This window comes from Cuculus canorus, chromosome 8, assembly GCF_017976375.1.
Source record: "Cuculus canorus isolate bCucCan1 chromosome 8, bCucCan1.pri, whole genome shotgun sequence".
In the NCBI taxonomy this organism is placed as follows: Eukaryota; Metazoa; Chordata; class Aves; order Cuculiformes; family Cuculidae; genus Cuculus; species Cuculus canorus.
In genome coordinates this window covers 6,629,774-6,657,119 of record NC_071408.1, presented here as the reverse complement: position 1 = coordinate 6,657,119, position 27,346 = coordinate 6,629,774, and the positions used below count along the sequence as shown (strand labels likewise).

Here is a 27,346-nt window from a genome sequence, read left to right as displayed (position 1 = left end):
GGGGAAAAAAAAAAAAAAAAAGAAGAAAACAAAGAAACAGATGTACCGTTTCGTTTAGAAGCCTTCACTATCTCATAAACTAATAAGGTTCAATTTTTCTATGCAAAAAGAAGAAGTTATTTTGTGCACAGAGAGTGGGGCTTCAGAAAGAAAATCCTGAGTTTTTCCTACAAAACCTAGTTTTAATATTAAACGGAAAAATGTATTTTCAGCATTACCCGCAGGACTACAGCAGTTCCTCTCCGAAGTGTCTGCAATGTGGAACCTATCAGGATAATTTTTAGCTGACCGCATACAAACAATTACATATCATTACAGAGCTGTGAATAGCTTTTGCATGGATAGCATGCCTACGGTCTCCTGTTGCACTCGGCTCTGCCTGCCAGACTAGGGGAACTCGCTGAGGTCCCGTAAAGCACCGATGATGAAACCCTCATCGACCTCCACCAGGGCAGGTGCTCGAGCAGAGGGACCTCCTGCCTGCGCCATAGCCAAAAGGGATATTTTTGGGTGGGTTTCATGGCACAGCGCCCAGTAATTACTCTCACCCACCAGGAACAAGGTCTTAGGGTTGTCATCTTCCTGGCAGAGAGCTTGTAGATACCTCTGAGCTCCTAAAGACTAGCCTCTAGCATGCAGTTTTCACCCAGACTTACCAGGTGCTGCAGGGAACTGAGTGCAGAGGCATCCCTTGTATCCTGCTCTGCAGTTTTGTGGGTCTGCAGAGCTGGAGATCAGGTCCCACTGTAACCCTTCTTGCCCACGGACAGGGCAGCATGAGCTCTTCCCAAACAGCTACGACCCCTGTCCTATGACAAACGTAAGACAGAACTCCTTTTCAGTGTGTTTTCTCCTCTGGTGCTGTGCCACTCATCTGCAGAGCATATGGGCAGTGAGAGCAGCTAAGATGTGTGTCCTCCCTGAGCATGTCAATGTTCCTGCTTGCTAGAGATGACAGAAAATATGATGTTCGAAAAAAATAAAAGTAATCATGATCCAATGGAAATCGAGAGAGTCTCCCTGGAAAGGTGTTAATTACTGGGAGAACAATATTTGCCGGGGTGAAAGTATACATCCTTCCTCAAAAATTGGTACACAGCCATTGAAAGTCTCCATAGATCCCACAGACCAGTCTGCGTTCTGCTGTAACAGCTCTGTTTTTATATTCGCTAGGGTTTTCCTTCTGGGCATCCTATAGCTCATAAGGCACATGGCTTAGTCCTGCTCTTCTAACAAGCCTTTCTACCGGGTCTTGGGGTCAGAGTGTTCCCATAATACAATAAGCACTGTATGGATCTCATAAGCTCCAAGGCACAGTATGTTATGTGTTTGGAATTCCTTGTATGCTTTTATACTTTGTTTTACATATTGTAATTTTTATATGCATTACCACATTGATCCTTGGAAAATTAACTTTAAAAAAATATAATCAAAAGCAAACACATATTTTAAAAGCCTGCCAGCGGCAAATCGTGTTCTGTGAGACTGCATTTTGTAACTGACAAAAAGACCAAACCACTAGACTGTGGCGGTGATCCAGTGGGGTGGATTTACCAGGCTTTGGAGGTGACAGGATCTAAGGGGGCTGTGGTCCCCCCAAGTCCCTCATCAGGGTAGACGGATGCCGCAAAAGCATCGGGCCCATGGCAGGGGAGCAGAGACGCAATTGCACAGCTCCGCCAACCAGCCCCCACCACCATACCCAAAGGTATCGTATCTAAAACCAAGTCTATGCTTCCCAGCGCAGCGCTCCTCCGCAATGACGTCCATCCGCTGGTGCTAATATGGCCATCAGAGCTTCCCTGGAGAGCTGGAGCACCTCCTCAGCCTTCACAGCCCCTTCCTCGTTCTTGGGTAAGACCTGGGTTCAGTGTGTTTGGCAGCACAGAACACGTGTAAAGTCACGGATTTGCAAGGTCAGGGGTATGACTTCCAACACCCACATCCTCTTCCCATCAGCTCCCCTTCCCATGCCATATGTCCTGATGTTTCATCTTAGCAACGGCATTCATGCAGCCAAGATCAAACTTCCCAACCTCCGCCCTGCTCCATTGGTATTTTCTCATTTCCAAAGACGCCTTTCTGTGCTCTTGGCCCCCTCCCTGTCCTAGTTCATTCCAGATAACATCCTTCTCCTCTCCAGCACCCTTTCTTGTCCTTTCTGCAAAGACTTGAAAAGCTGAATTGTCTAACCTATTAACCTTAACATGCATGTGGTGTATATCCAAACGGGCACAACGCTGTTCTTCTTAAGAGTCACCAGTGCTCTTAGTTTGACCCTGTAATGAGAACTTCCCATGCAGCAGCTGACTGGTGTACCAGGAAGGCCAGTATCCACGTCCACCTGGATCCACCAGCTTCCTTAAAGGCAGTGGCAAGTAACTTTCATTACAATTAGGCAAGGACAGGTTATTAATCTATTGTCCACACTCATATTTCCCTGTGGTGAGCTCCATAGGGTTACATATTATACAAAAAGAATGCAGTATTATTTCCTCCTGCTTTCCTGTTGGATTTACCTGGTGTCTCCTTTCTTTTTATGAACAGAAGTGACCCACAGACTTCCAGCTAGATATAAGTCACAAACAGGTGTCACCAACACTTTAGGTCTCAGAGACCAACTTGCCATTTGATGCCAAGCTGCTGAGACAAGACTTTAACAACATAGTACTGAATGCAAGAGGGAGATTCCCTCATTGTAGGGACCAAGCGTGGGGTGGATTTTGATTCCTTCCACAGGAAGGAGTCCTTGGGAGAAAGCAAAACTGATGTAGTGCTGCTGATTGGGCCAGGGGCTGATGGGGTGTACTGGAGCCAGGAGAACACGGCCAACAACGCTGTAGCTCCAGCCCTTTGGGATGGTATGTCCCAGTCTTTTCAAGTTCTCTCCAGCTCTCAGAGTAGTCCTGAGTCCAAAATAGACAGAAAACACTTCCACCTTCTTCTGATGGCCACAGATGCAGAAGGCTGAGCCTCTCTGTTAGTACTCACATAGAAGGATCCATCGCCCAGAAGCCACAAAGTGGGGATCCTGCAGTACCCCTCCCACTGCACACCCACCTGAACTCTGGACAATCTCTTGTATTTAAGAAAAGTGGCAAAAAATCCTCATGAACTTCAGATTCTAATGGGGAAAATTAGAGATACTTTTTGCAAGAATCAGATAAACGTCAAAAAAAAAAAAAAAAAGGAAGAAAAAAATTGTTTTTCCAAGACAGAAAAGGGTTGCTTTTGGGGGTGATTTTTTTCAGACTGTATATACATTGCAGACAAACCACTTGGCATTTCGGGCTTTTCAAATGGCTTCTTTCCAAAAGCTGCAGCAGCCGCAAGAGTCTGCGAATGTTACCCAAAAATCACCCACCCTCACCAGGAAAGACTGACTCAAGCTGACCGACCTCATGAATGTCTCCACTTGTTCAGGTTCCCGCGGAGGCCCACTGCACTGCTCAGAAATGCCGTTATTAAACAGCCCCATCCCGACTGGATCTGGAAATTCACTTGGATGTGTGTTTTTTGGTACGCAGGACCTGCATAAGCAGACAGACAATGACCAGTGGGATGCACATGCCAGCTGGCCCCACTGGTAGGCAGAAATGCTGTTCTCAGTGGATAGTTCATCTGTTTATCGTTGATGAAATGCGAACTGCATGGCACAGAACGACCCTGCCGGGACTACGGGGCGCCACGGGTCGGTAAAAGGGGAAGTGCAAACACCAGCGAGAACATCAAAACCAGCTCTCCAAAGGCTCTGTTCCCCTTTCATTAGCATCCAAGAATAAATGTACTTCAACCAAATCAGACCACCACTGCCATCACGCCTGCATCCAAGCAAGCTGGATGGGAGCTGTTGCAGAGCTTCACTTCAACCACTAATGCATTTTATGGGTCCTTCCTGATGATGATTGGAAAAATGATGGCATACAAGATCCAGAAATAACAGAACCTGAGCCTCGCTGTCAGCATCCAGCCCACCTGCCTCCTCCAAGGGTTAAGCATCCCGACCGAGAACACGTTCCTCGAGTGGGGGATAAAGGATCTTCACATCCTGCATCACTACAGGAGGCAAAGGGTTTAAAACATGTAGGGCCATTTCAAAACAACTCTTTCTCCTTTCCGGTGAAAACCTGCTCTTCTAATGCTGCAGGACAGGGAGGAAGGACAAAGCTGCTGCTGTGCTGTGGGGCATTTTGCTGGACACAGGGGCATTCAGCAAAACAGGAGAGTGGATGGGATAGATCACAGGCTCCAGACTTTGTGCCTCAGCTCTGTAGGATGTGAAGGCTCAGACCCACCTCCATCCTTAGCTTCTTCTGGATGGCGAATGCATTTCACATTAGCTAATAAATTGCTACATCTTATGTTTCTTAGCCTGCTGGAATGATGAATATTTTGGAATGTATTTTGAATGGTTCCCTGCCAGACTTGAACAATCATCTAGAGATTTTAAATCAAAAGGCTGAAAAATAGAAACCTCCGTATTTCCACAAAGTTCACTGCAGCTTGAAAAGCACAACTCCCAGCAGAGGAGGCAGAATAATTATTGTTAGAGCTCCTGTGAATTGGGGCAAATGAGGGATATGTTGGAAACGACAATCCCTAAAATGGAGTAATAATCTTTGCCTCCAGGTGATGAATATATTATACGACATCTGCTTATTGCTGCTCTTAATCTGGCTGAAATGTCAGATACTCGAACCTAGAGGATCAGACAACTTAGGAAGACACAGGATATCTCAGCCACAAAGCACTGCTTTTGGTCTTCTGCAGTGCTAGCTGATGAACGCTGCCATACTAGCACAGCTTAACAGAATTTAAACCTCATTAAAGGCCCTCGCTAATGAATCACATCCACTACCAGGCTAGGCACATCCTTACCCCACAGAGGAATATCTCAAACCAGCAGAAGATTTGATGGCTCACCCAAGGTAGCACAGTTGGAGAAACACAACTACTCGCCCGTGCTGCATCCTGTCCCCCTGCTCCAACTGCTGCTTCCCATCAGCTGCTGGAACCCAAATCAGTTCATGCAGACGACTGGTCACCACGCAACAAGGGCTGAGCAAGCTCAGCACAACCCCAGGGCTTGGCTGCAAAGTCGCCATCGATAAAGGAGACCATTAAGTGGTCTGGTCTCATCGGAGCAGCCACAGATGGAGCAGGTCCAAGAAATAAGCCTCTCTCTCCCCCGTGGAGATGGGCTGTCTAGACACATTGGCAAAGCCATGCTGCCGAGTTTGCCGTGCTGCATCCTTCTTGTATACAGCCTGTCAAACACAGCAAATTCCTGTCCCCTGGCCTGTTAGCACGGGCATTTTTTTTTAAACTTCCTAATGTCAGTCATCTCCAGAAATGCCAATTCTGTTAAATGCGAAATATTTAAACAACTTTTTTTTTATTTCCCAGGGAAAATAACTTATGATTTTTTTTCATCAAGCCTCTGGCAAAATCATTTGCTAGTTATTTCATTATATCCATTTTCACTAATAAGTAAAGTAAAAATAAAATAAGTTGAGGACAAAGTATTTTTAAACCAAGAAAACACTAATATTTGAATATGAATTGCAATGCAAAACCTGTGAAAAAAAACTTTTGTTCAAATAATAAAAAACTATTAAACAAAACCTATGGGAGCCAGGTGATGTTTATCATTAGAAAAATAACGGTGTTTGAGGATATTTAGAATCTCAGGGCCACATTCAGCACAGTAAGTGTAGGTTTAAAAGTATCGCTTTTGAGTCCCTCTCCCGATAAACCACAGAGCAAGGGCTTTTGCTCCAGATCAAAGCCCTCCTGAAATCAATAAATGATCTTCCACCAAATCCAAATTCATGGGGGTCATTAGTGAATATTACACTAGTCTCCATCATTATTATTATTCTCCATCATTATTATTATTCTCCATCATCAGAGGACCTTAAAATGAGCTAGAGGAACGCGCGGGGATGGGCATAGGTTCAACAGCATGTGCTAATTCGATCTTGCCCTGGGGGAAAGGTGAACTGTTGACACCAGTTCATCAGTGCTCTGCCAGACTCCCATGCCTTCAGCTCTTGGTGAAGTTGTATTTGGAGGAAGAGCTCTCAGAGATGGCAACAAAACCTGCACCAAAGCAAAGCTTGGTACACCAGAGAGAAGAGCAGGGTGGGATCTGGCAGTGAGGGAAGCTCCCCGGCTCCAGCCAGTCTGCGCCTTTGTGGCTTCGTTTCCCTCCTTGCTTCATTTTGCCCATTTGTTTAGACATCCCACTCTTGGAGGACGTGTTGCGCTACTCTCTTTGTTCATAACACACCTAGTAGTCCTGTACTTACAGGATGCAGACAAAAAGGAAATAATTCCAAAGTGAACTAGAAGTGGGTTGCATTCATGTTGCAATTCATGCCATTCAGTTTTACAGCACAGATAATAAATAAACAGCGAGTAATTAAAACATTTTCAGTCTATGGTGTAAAGGTACACAGCACGTATTTCATTTCAGTTTCCTATATAAATGAATGCATTGAATAAATGAAATGGTGCATTTGTGAGTATTGCAGACCGTATTTCCTAGCCATCACCAGTGCTAACAGTGAGCCTCCACATCAATACTGGCTCTGCTTTCATCCCTTTGCAGAAAAACTGTCGGTTTTGATTCATAAATGATGGCAGAGGACATATTTCAGGTTAGCAGGGCTCCACAGGAAGGCTTAACAGCATCCCAACAGTTGATGGGCACCACCATGTCCCTGTGAGATTCAAGCTCAGTCCTGTCTGGGTCAGCACAGTCATTGCTGTGTGATGGTGGGTGAGCACAGAGCATTGCCCACCCGGGGCCCCGGATCACTCCACTGCTGCAGTGGAGCGGCTCTCTCAGCCTCATCACCCTACCGAACCATTATCCTGGGGCATGGATGTTAAAGTCGATTTAGACAGAAGTGGCCACGGGATGGACTTCCCGCTCTGCTCCATGAACAGCATCCTTTGAGGGGACTTCTGAAATCACCTCATCCCTAAGCAAGAAAACTCAGCTGCCTCTGACTGCTCAGAGGAACCTTGAGAGCCTTCCACTTCACTTAGGAAATCTCCACCAACCTCTCTGGTCACAGAGAGAGTGTGCAGGTGACTCCCGACTCCCTGTCAGAGGTGGCTTCCTCTCTCCTCCTCCTCACTCATCTCTCCATACACCTCCCAGAAGGGGGGACCAGGGGTGAACACCATGGCTCAGGCTGAACACCCTCTCCTGCCAGCTCCAGGTCCTAGTCACACAGTGGAAGAAACGCTGAGCTGGGACCAGTGAGCAGCCGTGAGCAGCCAACACACAGCTCCTGGCCATGGGCTGCTGCTAGCCCGCAAACCTGCAGCCACATCCTCCAACTGTCCCTGCATCCCAGCCCGCTCACGTCAGCTCTTCAAGTTCCCCCTTGGTTAAAGAAATTTAGTTTTATGGAAAGATTGAGATCCCAGTGCAGAAATCGAGCATTCTCATATGCCAACAACTATACCTGCAGCCTGGGTGGAGCCTGGATTTTCTGAGTTGGATCAACTGGGAATACCCTTCAATCCCAAGCACAAGGGACACTACAGACTGGTGCTGCATTGACCGAAACATCCCCCAGGCAGGTCCTGGAACATGCAAATTGTTATGCAAAGACCATTGCCGTGCAACCTAACAAAGATCAGAGCACGCAAAGAGCTCCAAACCATCTCAGAGAGAACTAAAGCAGGATGGTCTGATCCTGAAATAGATCCTCCTTTTCTTTTAAGCACAGCTCATTAAATGTTTGCTGGAAAAACAGAAAAGCACTTTCCACAGAGAAGAGGACATCCAAGAAAAGCCCTTTCGGACATAAATTGGCAAGAAGTTCCCAAGCATTTGTCTTCAGCATAGAATTGCTCTGTCAGGGGGGCTGTAACTAACAATACGCTGAAAAACATGCCACAGACTTCCACTGTATTTTATTTGGCGCTAAGGGGTTATTCCTCAGCACAAAGTATTTGCAACTGGCATCGGTTAAACGAGAAATTACAGCCTTCAAAAGACCTATTTAGCATCAGCTGCAGAAAGTACGGAATTTGCCATCGGCTTCGATGACAACAGATTATGCCCATAAAATGCTGCAAACACACTCAGCTACAATGCTCGGCACGAGCTGCCGGTTCAGCAGGGGAGATTGGAGACTCTGTGCTTCCTGCCCCTTCTCAGGAGGCTGCTGCCTGCTTTAGGACCTGTGACACCGTTGTCCCCAGCCCTCCAGCTCATGTTCCTGCCAAGCTCAGCCACAGGGCTCAAGACACGGCAAGCTGATTTCTGCAAGGGCTTTGCAGAGTCAAGGGCAGCCGGCAGGGCATGGCTTGTGCTGCCTTTAGGTAGGCTGCAAAGAACCTCCGAGCCCCACGGCAGCAGCTTGTTCCATTTGGAGCAAAATACCCTAAGCCTGTTAGCCCCACAGCTCATCAGGGCTAAGGAGGAGTGAGAGGGAAGTGCCTCGTTCCTCTGGGCTGGACGTCCAGCTGGAACAGACTGAAGTCAACAGCGTGGATGGGTCAGGAAGGTATGGACAGACGGGTAGGTTACCTGGCTCTGTGCCCAAAGCGGTGACTTGGGAGCTCCATCCCCTCTTGATCATCTCGGCTACATCCCAGGGTGGGGGACAGCTGTGCTGCCCCTGTCCCACAGGATCATTCCTACTTCCCTGAGAAGAGGAAAGAGCTCGGCCAGCAAACTCCCCAGGCCTTCAAACTTTTTTCCTCCCTGCCTTGCTGAGTGCTCCAGGAAAGGAAACCTCAGAGCAATGTTTGCTCAGGATGAGCACCATGTCCGTGCAAGGGTGTACTGCAGAAAGAGTGTATGTGTGGGGAAGGAAAAGATCCTCATCCAGTGCCTGCGCCAGCACTGTGTTTTAACCTTGAAAAAGAGACAGAGATTCTTGGTCCAGAAACAATCTCTGTCTCGGCTCTCACAGTGGTCTCCAGAAATGTCAGCCTGATCTAGGTCTTCCTGCCACAAACCCAGAGCCCACTCAGCGAGCTGTAAAATGCTCTGCAAGAACTTTACCGTTTCCTTCCCCAGTCTGAGTCAGAGGCACACAGCTACAGCAGACCTGCAAAGACCGAGGCTTATGGGGCAAAGCCCCTTCTCTTACCTTACCCTGCAACATATTTAACCACTCACAGGACTTGTGCAGCAACAACAAAAATGAAAGGAGGAAAAGGAGACTGCACATAGCTGCAGCCTGCAGCAAGCAGCCTGCCCCCGACAGCATGCTCTGCTCCAGAACTTGCAAAACTCAGATGCCTGCAGCCTTTGAGTTAACCCCTGCTCCTGCAAGCCCAGGAATTGTCACTTGGCTTGAAATTAAGTGTGTCTGTGAGTATTCACTGGGCTGAGGGAGAGCGGATGGCTTTGTTTTGGCTGCGTCACCCAGCATTGTTCATACACAGCAGCAGCAGTCAAAACAGGATCAACCTAAATGTCCATGGACCATAAGTTGGACCCTCCCAGAATCTGCAGTTGCCTCCGTAGGAGGTCAGCATAGAGAAAGGCTCCAGACAGACTGTGCCTTCTCTCGGTGCACCCTCTGCTTTTCTTTACCTTCAAAGCTGGTGAAGTCTCGTCCTTCCAACTTATACGCTCTGCCAGAGATGTACTTTTCTTTACCCCAGGTTTGCAGTCGACCCCAGATTCTAGAGTTTAAGAATCTATAAGTTTAAAAGAATCAAGAGCCACGACCCTTCAAGGAGTCACAGCAATGCTGAGACCGGACTTTGGTCCCGCTGTACTGGCACAGCACATTCATGCAGTAAGTGACAGACTTCGGGCGCTCTGCTAGGAAGCCAAGCAAAAGCTGGCATCCTGGTAGTGATAGTCCATCGTTAGCCAGTTGGCCCAGTTTTAGAAGCTAAAGAGTAACAGCTAAATCCATCCCCAGAGCCCTTTGATGCTAAGCCACTTGCAGTTAGGGCTTAACTATAGGCTGAAATGCTCAACTTGAGGCAACTGCACTGGAAAATCTTGGCCATTTCCATCTCCAGAAGCCAGACAGCATTTCTGACAGGGTAGACCCTGGAGTTCTCTCCTAGCTTTTTGTCAGGGAAAAAGAGGCCTTTTAAATTTATTCTCCTTGCAGAAAGACTCACAGGGAGACCAAGTCGACGTCATCAAACAATTATATTGGAATCATGTTTATTTCCCAATGTCTGACGTGAAGAAGCGTATCAAACCACATGTCATCTGCTGCCATGGGCTCATCCCTCAGCAAGTGCCTGCTGAATTCACAGTGGACTCAGGGACCACTGCCAGCTTAGATGCTGCTTTTACTTCACAGATAGTTTTAAGTGCCCCTGGTGAAGAGATGCTTTCCTGAATCAAAAGAAAGAGGAAGAAACCCCCAAGCCTTAAATTAAATCCCAAATAATATCTCAACTAAATCTGTTCCCAGTGTTAGAAGGTTTGCAGGAGCTGGAGACAAAAAGCTCCTTTTAAGCTGTAGAATTCAACCCCTCAATGCTGGTGGGTTCCTAAATGAATTATTTCATTCTGGCTAACAGCACTCTGATCTACCTTACATGAACAGAGGAGAGAAAAGTGCTTCCAGTGATTATCATTTACACACAGATGACTTCAAGTCCTCTTGCTTAGTAAGCCTGGGCTGCGATACAACATGCAGGTTTCACCCACAAATGTCTTCTGTTGCTCAAGCATTGGCTTTGCAGTTGCTCTGTTAGTTTTATTGGATCCATCACCCAAGCACAGAGGCAATAAAATACTCTTCACCCCCGGGTGCAGGCTATATCTTTCTCTGGTCAACTGCCAGCCTATGGTCAAGAGTTCCATCCTTACTGTGTGCCTTGGGAGACCTCCGGCTGCACTTACTTGGAGTCATGTCCAGAGAGACAGAAACCCACATCCACCCCAACCACAAGTCTGTCCTGTAGCTCCACCATTAGCTCCACCAGCACTGGCTGAAACAGGTCAGGCTGCTCCAAAACAGTGCTGGACCCTGTAACTGCCTCACCAGCTCTGGTGTACCCTCTCCCCCCCGGCAGTCCCCGGTGCCTGAGTGCCAGCTTTTCCAGCTCTCTGGTACAGCCTGTCACCAAAGATACACAGAAGGGCCTTAAACTTCTCTCAAGCTTCTCATTAGAGAAAAAGTGAGCCTGGGAAAGTTCAAGGGTGTAAACCCGAGCACTTTAAAAAGTGGCTACCAATAGTAACCAAAGGGGTAACAGCTCCTGTGCTTGCTAGAGCAGAGAGTACGGTTGCATGGCACAGATACTCCCGCCGAGCTATCAGGTCTCCTGCTGTGAGTCCTGCCTTAAAACTGTAAAATAAAAAAAGTGGGAAAGGTTTTCATAAAACCCTATCAAAGATCTCTTCTCCTCTCCCTGCTTTCCCTCATCCGTGCTCCCTTTGCCAGCTGAGCTCAAGGCAGGCTGTGTCTCAGAGCTGTGGCTTGCCACGTTGGAGCAAAGCAAGCTGAAGACGAGCCCTTTGAAGTAACCAGGACAGAGAGGACATCCTCTCCCCAGGGACCTGTGCAGGGCTGGCCCAGCCACCAGGACAGCAAAGCCACCATCCAACGTACGGCAAGGAAGAGGCAGTGACGGAGGAGAAGCTGCCGGCCAGAGCTTGCATCAGCCTCCTGCGGGAGTTGGGCACCCACAGAGGAGACTGTTTCCACAGATGAGCTCCTTTGGGCACTGAATCTCTTGGAAGTGCCTTCCAAAGGGCAGCCCAGCTTCCCCAGCTGGTTTCAACTGGGTTTCTGGAGAAATTGCTTACAACGCGACACGCTCTTTGCCTCTGAACCCCCTGGCAGTTTTAAAGTCATTGACCGATTTTGAACACAATTTAACAATTTGAACAGGATCTGCAAAGATAACTCAGCCGCTTCCATTTTCTTGAAATCCCAGTGTCTCAGTAAGAGAAAAGAGGCATTATTAATGCCGGCAGCTAGAGACCAACCAGACGAGCGAGCCCCAGTTCCTACAAGACACTCGAGAAGCCAGACTAGAGCTCACCACTGCTCTGACAAAGTGAAGGGAAGCCCTTCAGAGCTCAGCCTTGATCGCTCCGTGGACATCCCAGCTTGGAGGTGACGGCAGCAGGAGCATCATTGCCAGCAGCTGCCTCCTTCACATCACACCCTTCTCCTTCCCTGGCGAGGCCAGAGCTGGAAAAGCCCAGTGCTCAGATTGGGCAGGACCAGAATGGCTCTGCCAGCCTTTTTAGCTACCAAACCAGGTGTCTCTGCCGTTTCCCGCGGCCACAGCCCTTCCCGTGGGCTCAGACCAGTAGATGGCACCAGAATAACAGCAGAGCCCCTCGGGTTCTGCCCTCTGCATCTCCCGCACCCCCTCCCCACAGCCTCCGGCAACATCGCCCCAGGACGCTGGGGGCAGCCGATGCCTTTGGCTCTCTACTTTAAAAGCCCGTTTGGAGATGACCTGTAACGGGACTTGGAAAAGTTTTAGCAAACAAATTCAGGAGAGAGAGGAGAACAAAAATGTCAGGGCCGTTACTTTCCGTTTTGCTTATTAAATCTTTTCTTCCCCCGCGACATCGATGCTGCTTTAAAATGAAAACCAGAATCAACGTATTTACCCAGAGCATCTGCATTCTCTATAATTACTTTAATTTGCAGGAGGTTTCCCCCCCCCTCCAGCTGGAACCAACAGAAATTTCCTTCCTGCTGTAGTTGAACAGAATGCATGTAGTTCACTCAAGAAGTGAACTACAAGTTCACCCTGGCTACATTTTTAGGTAGAAAGGTGCCCTTCTCTTTGGCCATCGTGACTGTCAACATTCTTAAAGGAAATTCTAGTACTTTTCCGCCAAGCAGCTTCTGCTACCAGCTAATGACAACATCCTTGACCTTGGTGGGCTGAGCATCCTCTTAACTCTCTCAAAACAAGCAATGGGATGAGCTTGGGTCAGGCTGGACATTTCCCCCTGGAGGTACCTGCTTCTCTCTTACACATCGGGCATGCAAGATATTTCCTCTCTACAGAGAAATTGCCCTGAAGCAGAATTAACAGCCAGGACTTAGCTGCAGCAAAACCAGCCACATCGCAGTCAGTTTTGGATGACCTTACTCACACTCATGCCTTGTTCTACCTCCTGCTCATGGCAGTAGTTTTCAGAAGGACCTGGGTGAAGATGATGCTGGTCTCCAGGGACGTTCTCTGCAGTGCAGACAGGACTCTGTGAGTCGCCGGCTTGTCTGCGAAGTGTGATGGGTTGTACCCAAGCACTGTGCAGTGATGCCAAACGGCCCAGAGCCATGGCCACATCTCTGCCTGAGGGAGGTTCAATGCGCTCACTGCAGCACCAGGATTTTTTTCAGAAGCTTGAACACTCACTGGAGTCAATCTGGGACAAACTCAGGGACCTTCTGACTTTTCACACCTGGACTGTTTTGAACATGGCTCAGCCCAGCGAAGTATTAAGAGGAGTTTGACTATTTTGATCTTTCACCTCCAACCCCATTGTTAGCCATACTGAAGCAAAACATAATTGCTCCAAATCAAACCATTTGCCAAACTATTTTTCAGCACATTTTTCTACTCAACAGCCCTTCTAGGAATGGAGCATGCTTGGAAACCTCTGTGTCTCCATCCTCCTTGACCAACAGCGTGTGCATAAGCACAAGGCCCGGAGCACCGAGCACTGGTGCTGGGCAATGCCTAGCCTGGGGAAGTAGAGGAAGGCTCCTGTCCCCACAGGCTTAGCAGTGGAGCAGAGAGCCAGCCACGAGGGCTTTGTGCTATGAATGCTCCTGGGGGAGCGACCTTTATGTGGCTCTTTGGCCATGCCTGGTTTCAGCAGGCTCCAAGTGAACACAAAATGGATTGCAGATGTGGGAGGCAAAAGATGGCTTTGACCATCATGGCCCACCCTATCGATTTGGAGCCCTTCCGTCCCATGAGGATGCTAAGCACTTTAACCCCCTCCCACCACTGATTAGATTTGCAGCTCTCCCTGTTTTCCTCATCTTACCCGAAGCCAACAGTACTGTGATTACAAGAGACTCCGTTCACACAGACCCTCCAACCTGGCCAGAAATATCAGAAATATCGTGCAACAGCCTGTTTTCTTCAGAGCCACAGTAAATTCAGAAGAGGTCCTGAAATACTAGAGCAAGTTGGGCTATTTCTCTGTCTGATGTTCACCCTTTGTAGCTCTGCAGAGGTTTTTCTATGCCTGTTATTCTTAACAGTGGGATTTCGGAGAGGAGATTGTCCTATAAATGAGTGTGGCAGCTGGTTCACATAAGGGCCTGAATTATGATCAGAGATGAGGACATTGCTTTTCTTTTTTGTTTCTCACTATGTTTTGGTTAAAACCTGTAAACAGACTCGCACCGAGTAGATCTGCATTCTCCATCTGGTCGTGTGATCCAATTTCCTGGCAGGAATATTCCTGACATCAAATTGCACAGGAATGCTGCAGCGCGTCCATCCGTCCCATGGCCAAAGCCCAGCTCTTCAGTTTGCCGGTTTCTGTGTGAGACACAGCCATTGCATTTCACCCAGTTATCTCAGCTAGCGAGACCAATAACTCATGAGTGACAAAAGCAGCTCTTCCAAATGGGCTTCCAGACATCTATGGATGAAGAACTCTGCCAATGCTCTCCTTCAGAGTTTTTTCTCGTGATTACATAGCATTTCACAGTTAAATAACGCATTTTCAACCTCCTTTGAATCCACATCTGGCTTCTGCTCTCAGCCACTGGCTCCTGCTCTACCTTTGCCTGATAGATTAAAAAGGAGGAAAAAAAATAAGACCTCTTCCTAGAGAGTCACGGAAACAGGGACTCAAATCTATCAACAGAAATGACTGGAATGACTCACGGTTTTGCATGTCCCGTGAGGGATAGCAATACGTCACTTGAGCAAAACAGCTCCCGCTCGGAGCAAAGACCAGGGAAGCACAGCAGAGAGCAAAGCCCTTCTGGGGAAGGCTGGAGAGCAGCACCATGGATGTAGCAACAGGGGCTGAGAGAATGGGGAGCCCAGCACCACCACTAAAGAGAAAATCAGGACTCGGCTCCTGCGCAGAGTGCTCCAACCCTCTGAGAACCTTCTTCACCTGCGTGCTGAAACCTCCTGCAGACACTGGAGGAACACACAGCATTCACAAAGGCAGACATGAGCCTGCCCAGATTGATGGACAGCTTTGTGGGGTGGTTTTCTTGCTAATCACAGACTAGTTTGTCTTTTCAATCACACCAGCTACTTCCAGCCCACAATGTCCAAGCCAAAAGGCACATCTAGGAAATCTGTTGCCTGGTTTCCCAGCAGCGGGTCACCCTCAGTGACCGTGTCCTTTCCCCATCTACATGCTTTCCCTCAGCTGGCTGGGTCCCTCTTGCCCCATGGGCACCCTAGTTGAGCAAAGCACAGCAGCCTGCTTGTAAAGTCAGGGAAAATTGAAGATAGCATCATTGTTCTGGCCAGGACAGATGCAACGCAGGGATAAGCACACTGGCTCATTCCCACTAAAGTCACGCAGTCACTGAAACCTGGGTAAAGGACATGAGACCCCTCTTACTTCCTTCCCAAGGTACTACCAGCTCTACACTGTTTATTCCTTTACACGTCTGTCTCCATCGTATCTGTGCTTGGATTCTCCACAGTATCCTCACATCACCTCTTCCAGGGCTTCCCTACAGCCTGAATTACATCTCTCTTGTTGCAACAGAAGTCAGTGAGCAGGGAGAATGGTTTATACACTCCTCTTCTTAAGCTCAAGCACCTCTTCTTTCCTCCTAAACTGGATGTTGGAGCTCTTCTTACTGCTTGTCTTCTCTGGACTTTTTTACCTGGTTCACCTTTTCCTTGACACGCAACATGCTCAAGCAGAGCCCACCTGGAGCCCTCTGCTTGGCTGGGCACAATGAGAGGTTGCTCCACAAACGAGGCAAAACTACAGGAGATGCTGGGGGTGGAAAACATCTGCCTCTCCTCATAAAGATGTAGCATTTGCATCAAGCAGGAGAGTTGATTCAAGGCCAGGTGAGCAGATTTGCAAAGGGCATGGAGCCACAGTGCTCCAGCACAGGCTCCTTACACCAAATTCATTGCCATTTAGATAGCAAGTTGACACCAGTGGGTCCCATGCCATCGTCCTTTACAGGACACCACGCAGAAACGAACTGGGCTGTGATGTGGGAGCGATCAGCTCTGCAAGCTCATCAGGGGAGTGAGAGCAGCCACTTCCCTGAGCAAGCCCAGTTTCGCCACTGGGAACCTCTGGTGCAGAAAAGATGGATCCATCCCATAGGGCGCTCATGACAGGGCCTTGCAGAGCACACCCCGTGGAGGACTAGCTCTCACACAGCTGGATTGCTTGGCTGGTGGCACGGCATTCAGAGGAAGGGTTAGCACCAAAATAGGTTATTAGCAAGCAATGTGGGGTTCTTCATTCTTCTTCAGGCTCCTCATTTTCCTAAGGGGAATGCCTTAGAAAACCCAATGGAGGGGGAGAAAGAATTTACAGCTCCCTTCCAAAAACCAGTCTTTGTTTGTTTGATCATGTTTTTAAATGATCGAGTAACTCGTGAATACATTTTCTGATGATTCCCACATCCTCCCAGCTGGAGAATGGTTCATGAACAGACTCCAAACTCTGTAAATGAGCTTGTTAGTCATAAGTCTTCAAACAAGCTTGATAAACAACTTTCAGCCTGCAGGATATTCATCAACCATTCTGTCTGCCTGGTCTCCTGACACTAATTTATTATTTACAATGAGAGATCCCTCTCCTAAATCACAGGTGATTGTTTCTTTTTACTGATTAGCTGATTTATTTTTTTTTTTAAAGGAGAAGCAATGAAAAACAAATCACAAACAAGCAATGCGCCTTGAGAACTTATTCCTGAGCAGTCCCCCTAGTTTCCATGAGACATATCAGCAGTTGTCCAAATGAAACAAACTGTAAGTAAAGATCTTTTTGGCCAAACCTTCATGACCAGGCAATAGCCAAGAAAAAGAGCGTGACTGTCCCAACCAACGGCTGGGAATTTCAGTGCCTGCCTCCAAACACTCCAGGGACCTTCCAGCTGACCAGCACGTGCTGCTCTCCGCATCCTTTGGGTTTGGCATCTTTCTTGAGGCATCTCAAGAAGTTCAGGAGATCTAAGACTGTAGGCAAAAATCTGCCACCGAAAACTGTTTCACCCCATGGATGGATTCACACAGCAAATACAACTTGCCCCAAGGGCATGAGGTGCACTCAGGTGCACCTGAGCAGAAGGTGGGTTCCCTGCAGGAACAAACTTGCTGGAAGTTGCTCCAGTTCATGGAAGGGGATCTCCACAATGATAATCAGTTAATTAACACAGAAGGTGGTCGAATCCAGAGACAGGGGCAGATGAAATAGCAATTTGCTGAGGGCAATGAAAAGGAAGGAGGATGTTCCCAAATTGCTCTTAAAGCCAAGTTGTTACATAAAACACATCCAGTAGATTCCAAAGCCTCTAATTAAGGGCCAGGACTGTACTGAGTTATATGGGTGGTAAAACTAAGGCATGGTGAGGTGAATTTGGCTGGGTTATGGCAGCAAGTATACTGAAAAAAAGACCTCAAGACTCTGCGGCCAAGGCACTGAAGGATTTTGGAACAATAAAAGACAGGCTGGGTCATCCTACTGGGCCATCTTGACTGATGTTCAGAGGGAAAAAAGACCCATTGTTTCAATTTAGATTTTGGATGCAGGCCTTTTCTGGGCAGGCTGCTCCCATCACCGGCAAATGCCGTGCCCCAAAACCACTGTTCCGCAGCACCCACAAGCGGAGTGCTCCCACACTGCCTGGGAAACAGGGAGCAAATGCCCTCCCCAGCAGGCTGTCTTGTGTGTGCGCATAAAATCTAGACCTATGTTTCCACCACCACCTTGGCTCTCCATCCCTGATCCACACAGAGGTACAGACTCCTGTCAACATTCAGAGTGAAGGCAACAAGATGCAGAAATTGGCTCTATACTCTATTCATCTCGAAAGCTGCAAAATCAACAACATATTTGGTCTGACAGCCTCCAGTACTCAAGACCGAACAAAGCTGTGCCACCAGCTAGTGACTAGAGAGAGCCTTCCCAGCGTCAAATAGGAGCAAACATGCTCAGGAAAGAGACACAGACTCATCATCAGACTCGTCCATCCTAAGGAAGGTCTTGGTGCTCAGTTCATGAACCTCCACTCCATACCTTCCACCCAGGGGAAAATGCAATGCTGCATGGGATGCAGAAAGCTATGAAGTGTTACTGGCACTTCCAGCCACGGGGTAGGGAAAACGCAGTAAAGCTTTACAGGAAACCAGCCCAGACTTCATGGGAACAGAAGCTGCCTGCAGAGCCACCGGCAAGGGCAGCCCTTTCTGCAGCACCAGGCCCAGAGCGTTAACACTCTGTTTTTACTGTTACGGCTCAGGCACTTTTCCCTATTAAATAAAGTCCAATCCACCCCCACAGAGCCCCAACTTCACCGAGCTGACACAAAAAAATGACGGCTTGTTGAAAGCTGCTAGCATGATTTTTTTCCCAAATATGTGACACTTCCAAAACAGATGACAATATCTAGAGCACTGAGCAGGTCTTCATGGCTTCAGTGGCTGCAGCTCAGCCCGACTCGCCCACCACTCATTCAGCAGCCACAAAGACCACAAACCCAATAGCAAACAGCAGTCTACTAAAGGTCCCCATGGGTTCAAAACCTACCCAACCTTGACTGGTCCAGCATCTACGTTGGCTACAAGAGAAGGCTGGAAGCTATCTGGATGCTGCCTTCTGTAGCGACCCATCCTGCTCCATCACCCTCAGGTACCCTGCTTTCTCCCCAGTGTTCCTGGGACTGCTGGACTGCTGATCCTCTTCAGAGCTGGATGCCATTTTCCTTCTCCAGTTTTGCCCACTCAGCAGCTCTTTTGCCGGCAGTGGCATTTTTTTCTTGTCCCCAGATGCACAGGGCCACAGATAACTTTGGTTTTACTCTGGACAAGGAGGCCACATCTGCTAGTGGGCTTAGAGCAGGAAGCAACGTCCCCAAGATCCTGATGAATACCAGCTCTTGGTGCAAAAGCAGTTTTGCTGCCTGAGCAGCTCATCAAGACGTGGAGATGGTCCTAGCCAGATACTGAGCGTCTCTTTGGACGTTTGCCCTGCCCAGCAGTCTCGCTGACTGGCTGGAGTTACTCCTGTAGGAAAATTTCTCTAGCCAGAAATGGGGGGAAAAAATTGGGTGGAATATGAACTGGATGCTGCAATAGGATGTAGTGACTCGTTAACAGCACAGCTGGCCCCCCTCACCTCTCTTCTACCCTTCCCTTCCAGGAACACAAGGCACTAGGAGGTCCTGGACTGCCACTCCAAGAAAAAAAGTTCACTCCATATGGGTACAACAAATCCAGACTGTCTGAGACAGTGCTTTAAACACTGGTGTAACCTTTTCTCGGCCTCTGGAGGTGAGAGAGGAGCCCAGAAAGCTATGTGCACTGAAATAGATGCTCACTGGCTTGGTCATCAAACCTCTCTTTCCAGCTTTGGACTTCTTAAGATTCATCCTTGCAGATACCAGTGTTTCTATTGCAGGAGGAGGCCCACAGCTCCGGCACCACTCCTCTTTCCCAACCAGCACCCTCCAGATGTTCTCATTTGAAAGAAAATTCTCTCAAAACTATGTCACCATCTGCTGAGGTCCCATCCCCATCCTCACAGCATCTTCTAGGGCTGCATGATAGAGACCAGCCGGGTCCAGCGGAAAGAGTGCAGGAGAGGAAAAAGGAAGGGCAAGTTTGGTACATACCACATGTTTACAAATCAATGTGGGAATGATAAACGTGAGCAGGGCCCCTTGGGTCCCTGGCTGTAAGAGCACTGCAATCCCAACAGAGGGTGACAAAGAACAAATCCCTACAGACCCGTGCCGTAGGGCTGGTGGCACCCACATCTATGCATGTCTGAGCTTCCGCTGGCACAGTCTATAAAGCAGAGTCCCCATAGAGACTCTCCAGTGGCCAGTAAGAGGCTGAATTTATGCTGCATCTCCGCCTCGGGGAGAGGCACTGCTAGCATCCTTCTCCACACCCCATGGGACTGCCAGGGACTTGCCTTTGGGATTTCACACTGCTTCGAGCTGTCTGCTCTCCCACCAGAGCAGGTTCAGAAGATATTTCCCACGCACGAGCATACAACTGTTTTTTTCTTGTGGGAACCGGACTAAAAACCTATGCTCTGCCCTCCGCCACTCATGCACAAGTTGAAATATTTCTGTGCCCTGTGCGTAAAGCTGCGAGGACAGTTCAGATGGAAAGACAGATCAGAGCCTTGGGCAACAGCTCTTCCAGCCAAGGCTGTGATGAGTCTCACTTCACATTTCTGTAACCCACCCCGAAATCCAAGCCTCCTTTAGGAAAGGCGAGTAGGGTGGGGAACCAGCAATGCAGTGATTCATCCTCCCCAGAAACAGAGGCTCAAGTCTGGAATATTGTGACACTGGGTAAATACTCGTGATGTACTTCATTATGCAACGGAGGCCCAGCAGGAGCACAGCTCCCTTAGGGCTACTTAATATGGGTTTCAAAAATGATTAAATATATCATAAACAACTTGCAACCAGGAATAAACACCTATAATCCCATCAAGCCATTCTGGTGACGTCAAAACACATAGGAGCAAATTCATTTACCAGGGGAAAAAAAAAAGAATACAACCTCAAAGGAATTAGGACTCTGCTATTCTGTGTCTGCCTTGTCAAGTGCTTGACTCTCCCAGCCCCTGCTGCTTATTGCTCTTGTTCCTCTTCTCAGCCTTTCTAATGTCACACATTTTAACGTAGGTTGCACCTCTGCAGAAAGGCAAAAGGATTGTGTCCCTGAATGCTGACAGCACAACTGTTCCATGCCTGCGCTGAAATATTCCAACGGCTGGAAAAAAATCGGTTTTTTGCATGACTCAAGGCTGCTGGTCAAGTCTTTAAACACTAATACTCATTGACTGGCATACATATAAGCAGTCCATTGAATTGCATGCAATGACTCGTGCGAGTAAGGATTGCACAAATTAACCCTGAGATAATATTTTCCCATGCAATCACTGCTTTCTACATCATCAAAAAGATGGAAAATAGACTGGACAGTAGTGGAAACTTGGTGCAGATGGCAGAAAGCTGATGTTCATTAGAAGGGTTCTAGCAGTTTAGATCAAACCTTCAATTTTTTACTAGATATTTCAAAATCTAATTTTCATGGAAACATTTTCACTACATTAAGAGAGAAGGGAAAAAAGAAAAAGAAGTGAAAACCTTCAGCAAAATCTTTTTCAAATTAAAAAGTTGGAAGCTTGTGTGGATAGATTGAAAACACAAACACAATCGGCAAATTATGAGACCATGAGAACCAGGAAGCAAAACTGATTATGATCAAAAAAAGTGAAATTCACAAACAAATAAAAGTCTGGCTTCGCCCATCAAAAGGCGGGTGGCGTGGCCAGCGCTCGCAACTGAATCAACTCCCCCCTTCAAATTCGTATTGCTCTTTTTCCGTTGTTAATGACAGTATGCTGTCCATTTTTGTTTGGTTTTCGATGCTTTTATTTGTATTTTTTTAAGCCTTCAGGTTTATGATGCAATTACATTCCCATCTTTTGTCTGCACCCAAAAGCTCTAGAAATTTATTCGAAAAACACAAAATGTTTTTCTACTCCAAACCGTAGAATTCAGGGGTGTAAGAAAAAGAGCCAGCGCTGTGAGACACTTGACAGAATACCCGCACACTAGCTGGTCTGAGAGTGAAATTAAATAGATACGCCCAAAGAACACAAGTAGAAAGAAGTTAACCTTCCAACAACTGCTTTGATTTTGTTATTCGGCCTTTACTCTGATGAACAAGAACCCAGAAGGATACGCAAGAAGGATTCTGCAAGAAGCCTCTAGGATACGCACAGTACGACTGGCACGTGTGAAGATTACTCCCACAAGAAAAAGCAAGCAGTTTTATTTTTCACACAGATAACATAAACACCAAGTGCCTTAAAAATAATATTGATCCGATCTGCTATTTTTCCACACCAGGAAGAGGAGGATCAGTTCTGGAAAGTCTTTCTTGGCAGCACCATGCAAGTATGCTCAGCGCAGCTGAAGGCACCGGACGGTCCCCTCGCTCATATTGTCTCACTGGGGGCATCAGCAGCCCCTGCTTCCTGCAGACTCCCCGCTTTCCCAGCACCTTTGTGGGACAGGAGAGGAAGAAAATAGCTGCTAGATTTAATCAATGTGCCCTGCATTCCCGCTCACCCCCTCCTGTCTAGTTTTTTATATATCCCTGGTCGACAGTCTCAGCATCTTCTGGGCGCAAGGGCTGTGTTTTACTAACAAAAGTGCCACTTGGTACCTCAAGATAAAGAAGAGGTTTGCAAAGTAAACCCTGCAGTTGTCCCTGGCGCTTCCTCTTCACGCGCCTCAGCAGCCCAGAAACACTTTTCACATTTCAAAGCAGCGGCAGAGCTTTCCCATCTCTTTTTATGAAGGCATATGTTTTTTTCTTTATTTTGTGACGGGTGGGGACCGCAGAGAACCACAGGACCAGGGGAAAAAAAAAAAGAAAAAAGAAAAACGATTCAATATTTACACAAACCCTTTGACTCCTGCAGCAACTTCACTTGTTCTGATTGAAAAGAGGCAATTAGAGCATAAAGAAAAGCCATGCCAGAGCAGACCAAAGGTCCTTCTGCTCAGGATCCCGTCTCAGACTGCCCATAAGAGCAGAGGCAGAGGCAGCAAAGGAGCAGTCTCTGCCCCAGCTCACCCTTTCAGACTCTGCCTTCAAACCCTGCTGCAGTGAAGAACCATCCTCAATCCTCCTGGAATTTGTCTTGTCCTTTCTTGAAGTGTTTTCTATTCCTGACCTCTGTAAAATGCTGCCGCAACAAGATCCATCACCCAAAACCGCACGAGCTGAAAAAGCCCTTCCTTGTGCTCTCAGCTGAAAGGGGAGCTGAAGCCAGTACGGATGCTCTGCCTGAGCAAAGAAACTCACCTCCTCCCGGCCTCCCCGGCGGGATTTCTGCTTCCATGGGAAGGAGCAGTGGTGCCAAGGGGTCACAGTGCCCACCGAGACAGAAGAAGTGGTGGGGAGCTGCCCCCAGTTTAATCACGAACCAGCCCTGACAGCCCGGTGTAACCTGCCAGCCCGGGGAGAAGCGCAGCCCTAAAACTGCCATCGCTTTTATACAGAAGAGTAATTAAAGGACAGTAATAACTCCAATAAGCAGCACTCGTGCGTGCACTGGATGAAAGCAGGGTTTATTCATTCCTCACAAAAGAAATATGAGCATAACAATTTTTCTTTTGCTGCTTATTCTTTCCCTGCATCATTTTACAAGCCATCAACAGCGAGACTCAAACAAACCAACCAAAAAAAAGGCAGAGATCAAAAAATGCATGCTAAAAGAAACACCAAACCCCTCAAACTAACAGCTTACCAGCTCTGGATTTGGAGAACTAACCTTGCTCAGCACCACAAGCTCCAGGAACCCATAGGCCACCACTAGGCTTTCTCCAACAGCCACGGGAGCAATAGAAGCCGCTTGCCTTTGCTGGGAAGCTCAGGGGGTCCCCTCTGCTGAGCTGGGACCCACATTTTCATCCCAGTTTCAGCTGGAATTAGCAAAAGCCCTGGTACCAAAGCAAGAGTTGGCTTTATCTTAACAGGTGGTTTTGCAATGGAGAGGAACTCAGACTGCAAACTCTCCCTGGCTGAGCGGCAGAGGCAGAGAGGTTTGCTGTGAATGCCGTCAGCTTTTAGGGTACGGTTTTCAGAGCTATAAGTTGAACCAAAGGGAATGACAGTGACAGCTTTGTAGCACCACTGAAAAATCAGCTTCTTAATACACTGACAGTTCTTCCTGTAAATATTGCAATCACAGTTACTCCCAGGGATGCCGGGTTTTGTCTTTTTAGTAGGAGAAACATTTTCTCATGAACCCCTTTCAAATGAACTAGTAGTGAAATAGCTCCTTCAATCTCAAATGTCCAAATATAACCTTTTGTCATTTCTATGGGAAACTTTTCCCCTTAATTTTGTATTACACTAAGAGCCCCGATAACAGGGCTTTTCACTTCAGTTTGGGCCACAACTCAGTGACAGCCGAGCTGAATTTCCCCAGGTTGGAAGAACATTTTTACTATTCTTAAGACATTTCATAATTTCTCCAAACAGCTTTTATCTTCTTTCCCTTAGTAACATGGAGAATAACCGAGCCCTATGTCAGCTTTTTCACTGAAACAGCTCTCATTTTTCACTGAACAACGCTCCTACCTCTGTTGCCCTGCCCGGCTCCAGCACAGTCCTTTCCCTGCACGGATAGCAAAATGCTTCACAAACTACATGCAGTAGGTGGGGAAACTGAGGCACGGAGACTTTATGGGATCTACTAAAAGCCAGAAAGAAGAGCCAGAAAGCTTGAAGAGCCAGAAAGCCCAGGTGACAGCTCTGCTCAATAAACCGGGCAGAATGTCCCTCTAGTATTTATTTTTTTGCTTGCTTTCACATACTTCTAAAACTTTCTAACTCACCGCAACGGCTTTAAAAAATTTACAGCACTCAGAGAACTTCTAAATTATATGAAGCTGTAGTCTGGTCCTTACTGGGCAATACTGGCTGAGAAATACAACCTCGGAGTGGGATTTTTGGTGTGTCTCATGCTCCAAGAGCAGGGTGGGCACCAGGGAAATGCAGCCCCTCTTTTCCAGGCTGACGGAGGAGGCTCCGGAGAGCTCAACAGCTGGCAAGGGGCAGCAACAGGAATAAATCGGGTCCAAATTAAATTGGATAAACGAAACCGGGGAGAAATAGACGGGAAATAAAGAGTTGTCTATGTAATTTGTTGGTTATTATTGCAGGGAGCAGAACACGGAGGGGGTGGATAGGGTGGATGATTGCCTTCCCCGCTAAAATACACACCCTTAGGGTCAGAAATTGCATTTTTGCGGGTCCTGGGAAGGGATATTTTTAAAGCACTGCTCGCTCCCTTCCCCGCCCGGAGAAAATGCCTCACCGGGGCAAGGCTCGGGGATGCCACGGGCGGCGGTGGAAGGAGAAGCTGCTTTTTGGAAGGCTATTCCCTTCCCCAGCCCGGTTTCCTTCGGGATACCGAGAAAGCCACTTCGAATCCGCAGGGGAAAGGGTTCGGAGGCGGCTACCGGCGACAAGTGGGAAGAAAAAGCGAAAAGCGAACGAAAATTGCAATTTTTCGTTCGCTTTTCGCTTTTTCTTCCCGCTTACCACCGGGCAGCGGGATGGAATGCTCAGAGCACACCACGAAAATCACAGCGGGGGATGCAAATATATATAATTATAACAGAAAGCAGAGAGAGGGTCCGGAGGGGTTTGCTGGCCCTGCACACCCACCTCCCCCTTCCAGACGGCGCTGCCCCAAAAGCCCTTCCCGAAAGCGGCCAACGGCGCTTGGAAAATGCCTCCCCCCCCCCGCACCCGCTGTAGTTTCACGGCTGTTTGCTTTTTCCCAGTCAGAAACCGTTAGGACAAGCATTTCGGAGGCAGGTCTGCACCCTGCCCTCCCCATCGAGCCTGGATCCCCGGGAAAAAACCAGACTCAGGGATCGGCGGCTCCGCTTTGCCTCGGGCTCGGAGCGATGCTGCGGGCGAGTCTTTGGGCTGCAGCTCCCGGTGTCCCGCAAACAGCGGCGCCGCTCCCAGAGTCACAGCAGAGCATCGTTAGGTTTGGAAAAGACCTCTAAGATCGTCAAGATCGTCAGATGGATGGGTGGATGGAGAGATGGACAGACGGAGAGAGGGGCGGGCAGATCATACAACCAAAGGATAGCATTGTCAGGGTTGGGAAAGACTTCCAAGATCATCAAGATCACTGGATGGATGGATGGATGGATGGATGGATGGATGGAGAGATGGATGGAAGGAGAGAGGGACAGGCAGATCATAGAATCATAGCATAGCACTGTCAGGGTTAGAAAGACCTCTAAGACCATCAAGATCAGATAGATGGAGAGATGGACGGACGGATGGAGAGGCAGAAAGGTCATAGAATCATAGCATAGCATCGTCAGGTTTGGAAAAGATCTCTAAGATCATCGTGATCAGATGGATGGAAAAACGGACGGACGCAGAGAGGGGTGGGCAGATCATAGGATCATAGCATAGCATCGTCAGGGTTGGGAATGACCTCCAAGTTCATCAAGATCATCAGATGGATGGAGAGATGGACTGATGGAGAGAGGGACGGGCAGATCATAGAACCATCGCATAGCATCGTCAGGGTTGGGAAGGACCTCCAAGATCATTAAATGGATGGATGGGTGGCTGGCTGGATGGACGGACGGACAGAGGGCGGCTCAGCCGCGGTCCCGGCAGCGACGGCAGCGGCGGCTCAGCCCGATCCCACCCGCCCCGGCTCGCAGGGCTGTTCTCTCCCGGTTCTCCCGCAGGGACTCGGCACCTCGCCGCTCCCCCTTTTCCACGAAGCCAGAGGGGGCAGAACCAGCGCTTTGTCCCGTCGGGAGAACGCGCGTCCCGGGAGCCGCTCCGTGCCGGGAGCGCGGCCCATCCTCGCCCCGGGGCCGCTCGGGCCGGGGTCCCCCCGCACTTACTGTCCTGTTGAGGGGTGTCGCTGCCGCTGGTCAGCCCGGGCGACTCCAACAAGCTGCGGCCGGGCTCCCCGCCGCCCTCCTCCGCCTGCGCCGCCACCATGTCGCCCGCCTCCTCCAGGTCCAGCAGGTGGCTCACCGAGAAGTTCTTCTTGGCTTGTAAATTGTCCAGCCCGGCGGGGCCGTCGAGGCGGGCGGGCAGCAGCGCCTGCCTCTCCATGGCGTGGGCATAGCCGGATGCCATGGTGGCGAGCGGGGGCTTTCGTGCCCTCGCCCCCCACCGGCCCCGCTCCCCCCCAGCCGCTTCGAGGGGGGGATGCGCAAGGACCGGGAAACGGGGCGGGGGGTGTTAAACGGGACCCGACGGCGGCGGGACGGGATGCCCGAAGCGGGAACGGGCTTAAAACATGCCGGAGGGGAGAAGCGGCCGGCTCGGGGCGCCGGGAGCTGCCGCCGGCCGGGAGGCGCGGGGTGGCTGTGGGGCCGCTGGGGCGGGTGTGCCCCGTCCCTCCGCCTCCGCTGCCCTCCCTCCTTCCCTCCTTCCCTCCTTCCCTCTTTCCCTGCCTCCCTCTTTCCCTGCCTCCCTCCGCTCCTCCCCTCTCCCCGCACTTCAAACAGCGGGGGCGGCTCCGCAGCGCTCGCCCCGCGCTCCCACCCGCGACCTGCCTCCCCCCCCCGGCTCATCGGGTCGTTTTGGGGGACGGAGACCCCGATTTGAGGGCGAGAAGGGGTGCAGGCAGAATGTGGGGGTC

The 27,346-nt window shown here is 48.9% G+C and overlaps 1 protein-coding gene across 1 annotated transcript in view; it reads right to left on the bottom strand.

Moving 5' to 3' along the window:
* Positions 1-27,117, bottom strand: part of PRRX1 (paired related homeobox 1) — a 41,407-nt gene extending 14,290 nt beyond the window's left edge. The window contains exon 1 of the mRNA XM_054073619.1: positions 26,598-27,117. Coding sequence (XP_053929594.1) covers positions 26,598-26,838 — 241 coding nt within the window. The 5' untranslated portion in view covers positions 26,839-27,117. The remainder of the gene's footprint in view (positions 1-26,597) is intronic.
* Between the last annotated feature and the right edge of the window lie 229 nt (positions 27,118-27,346).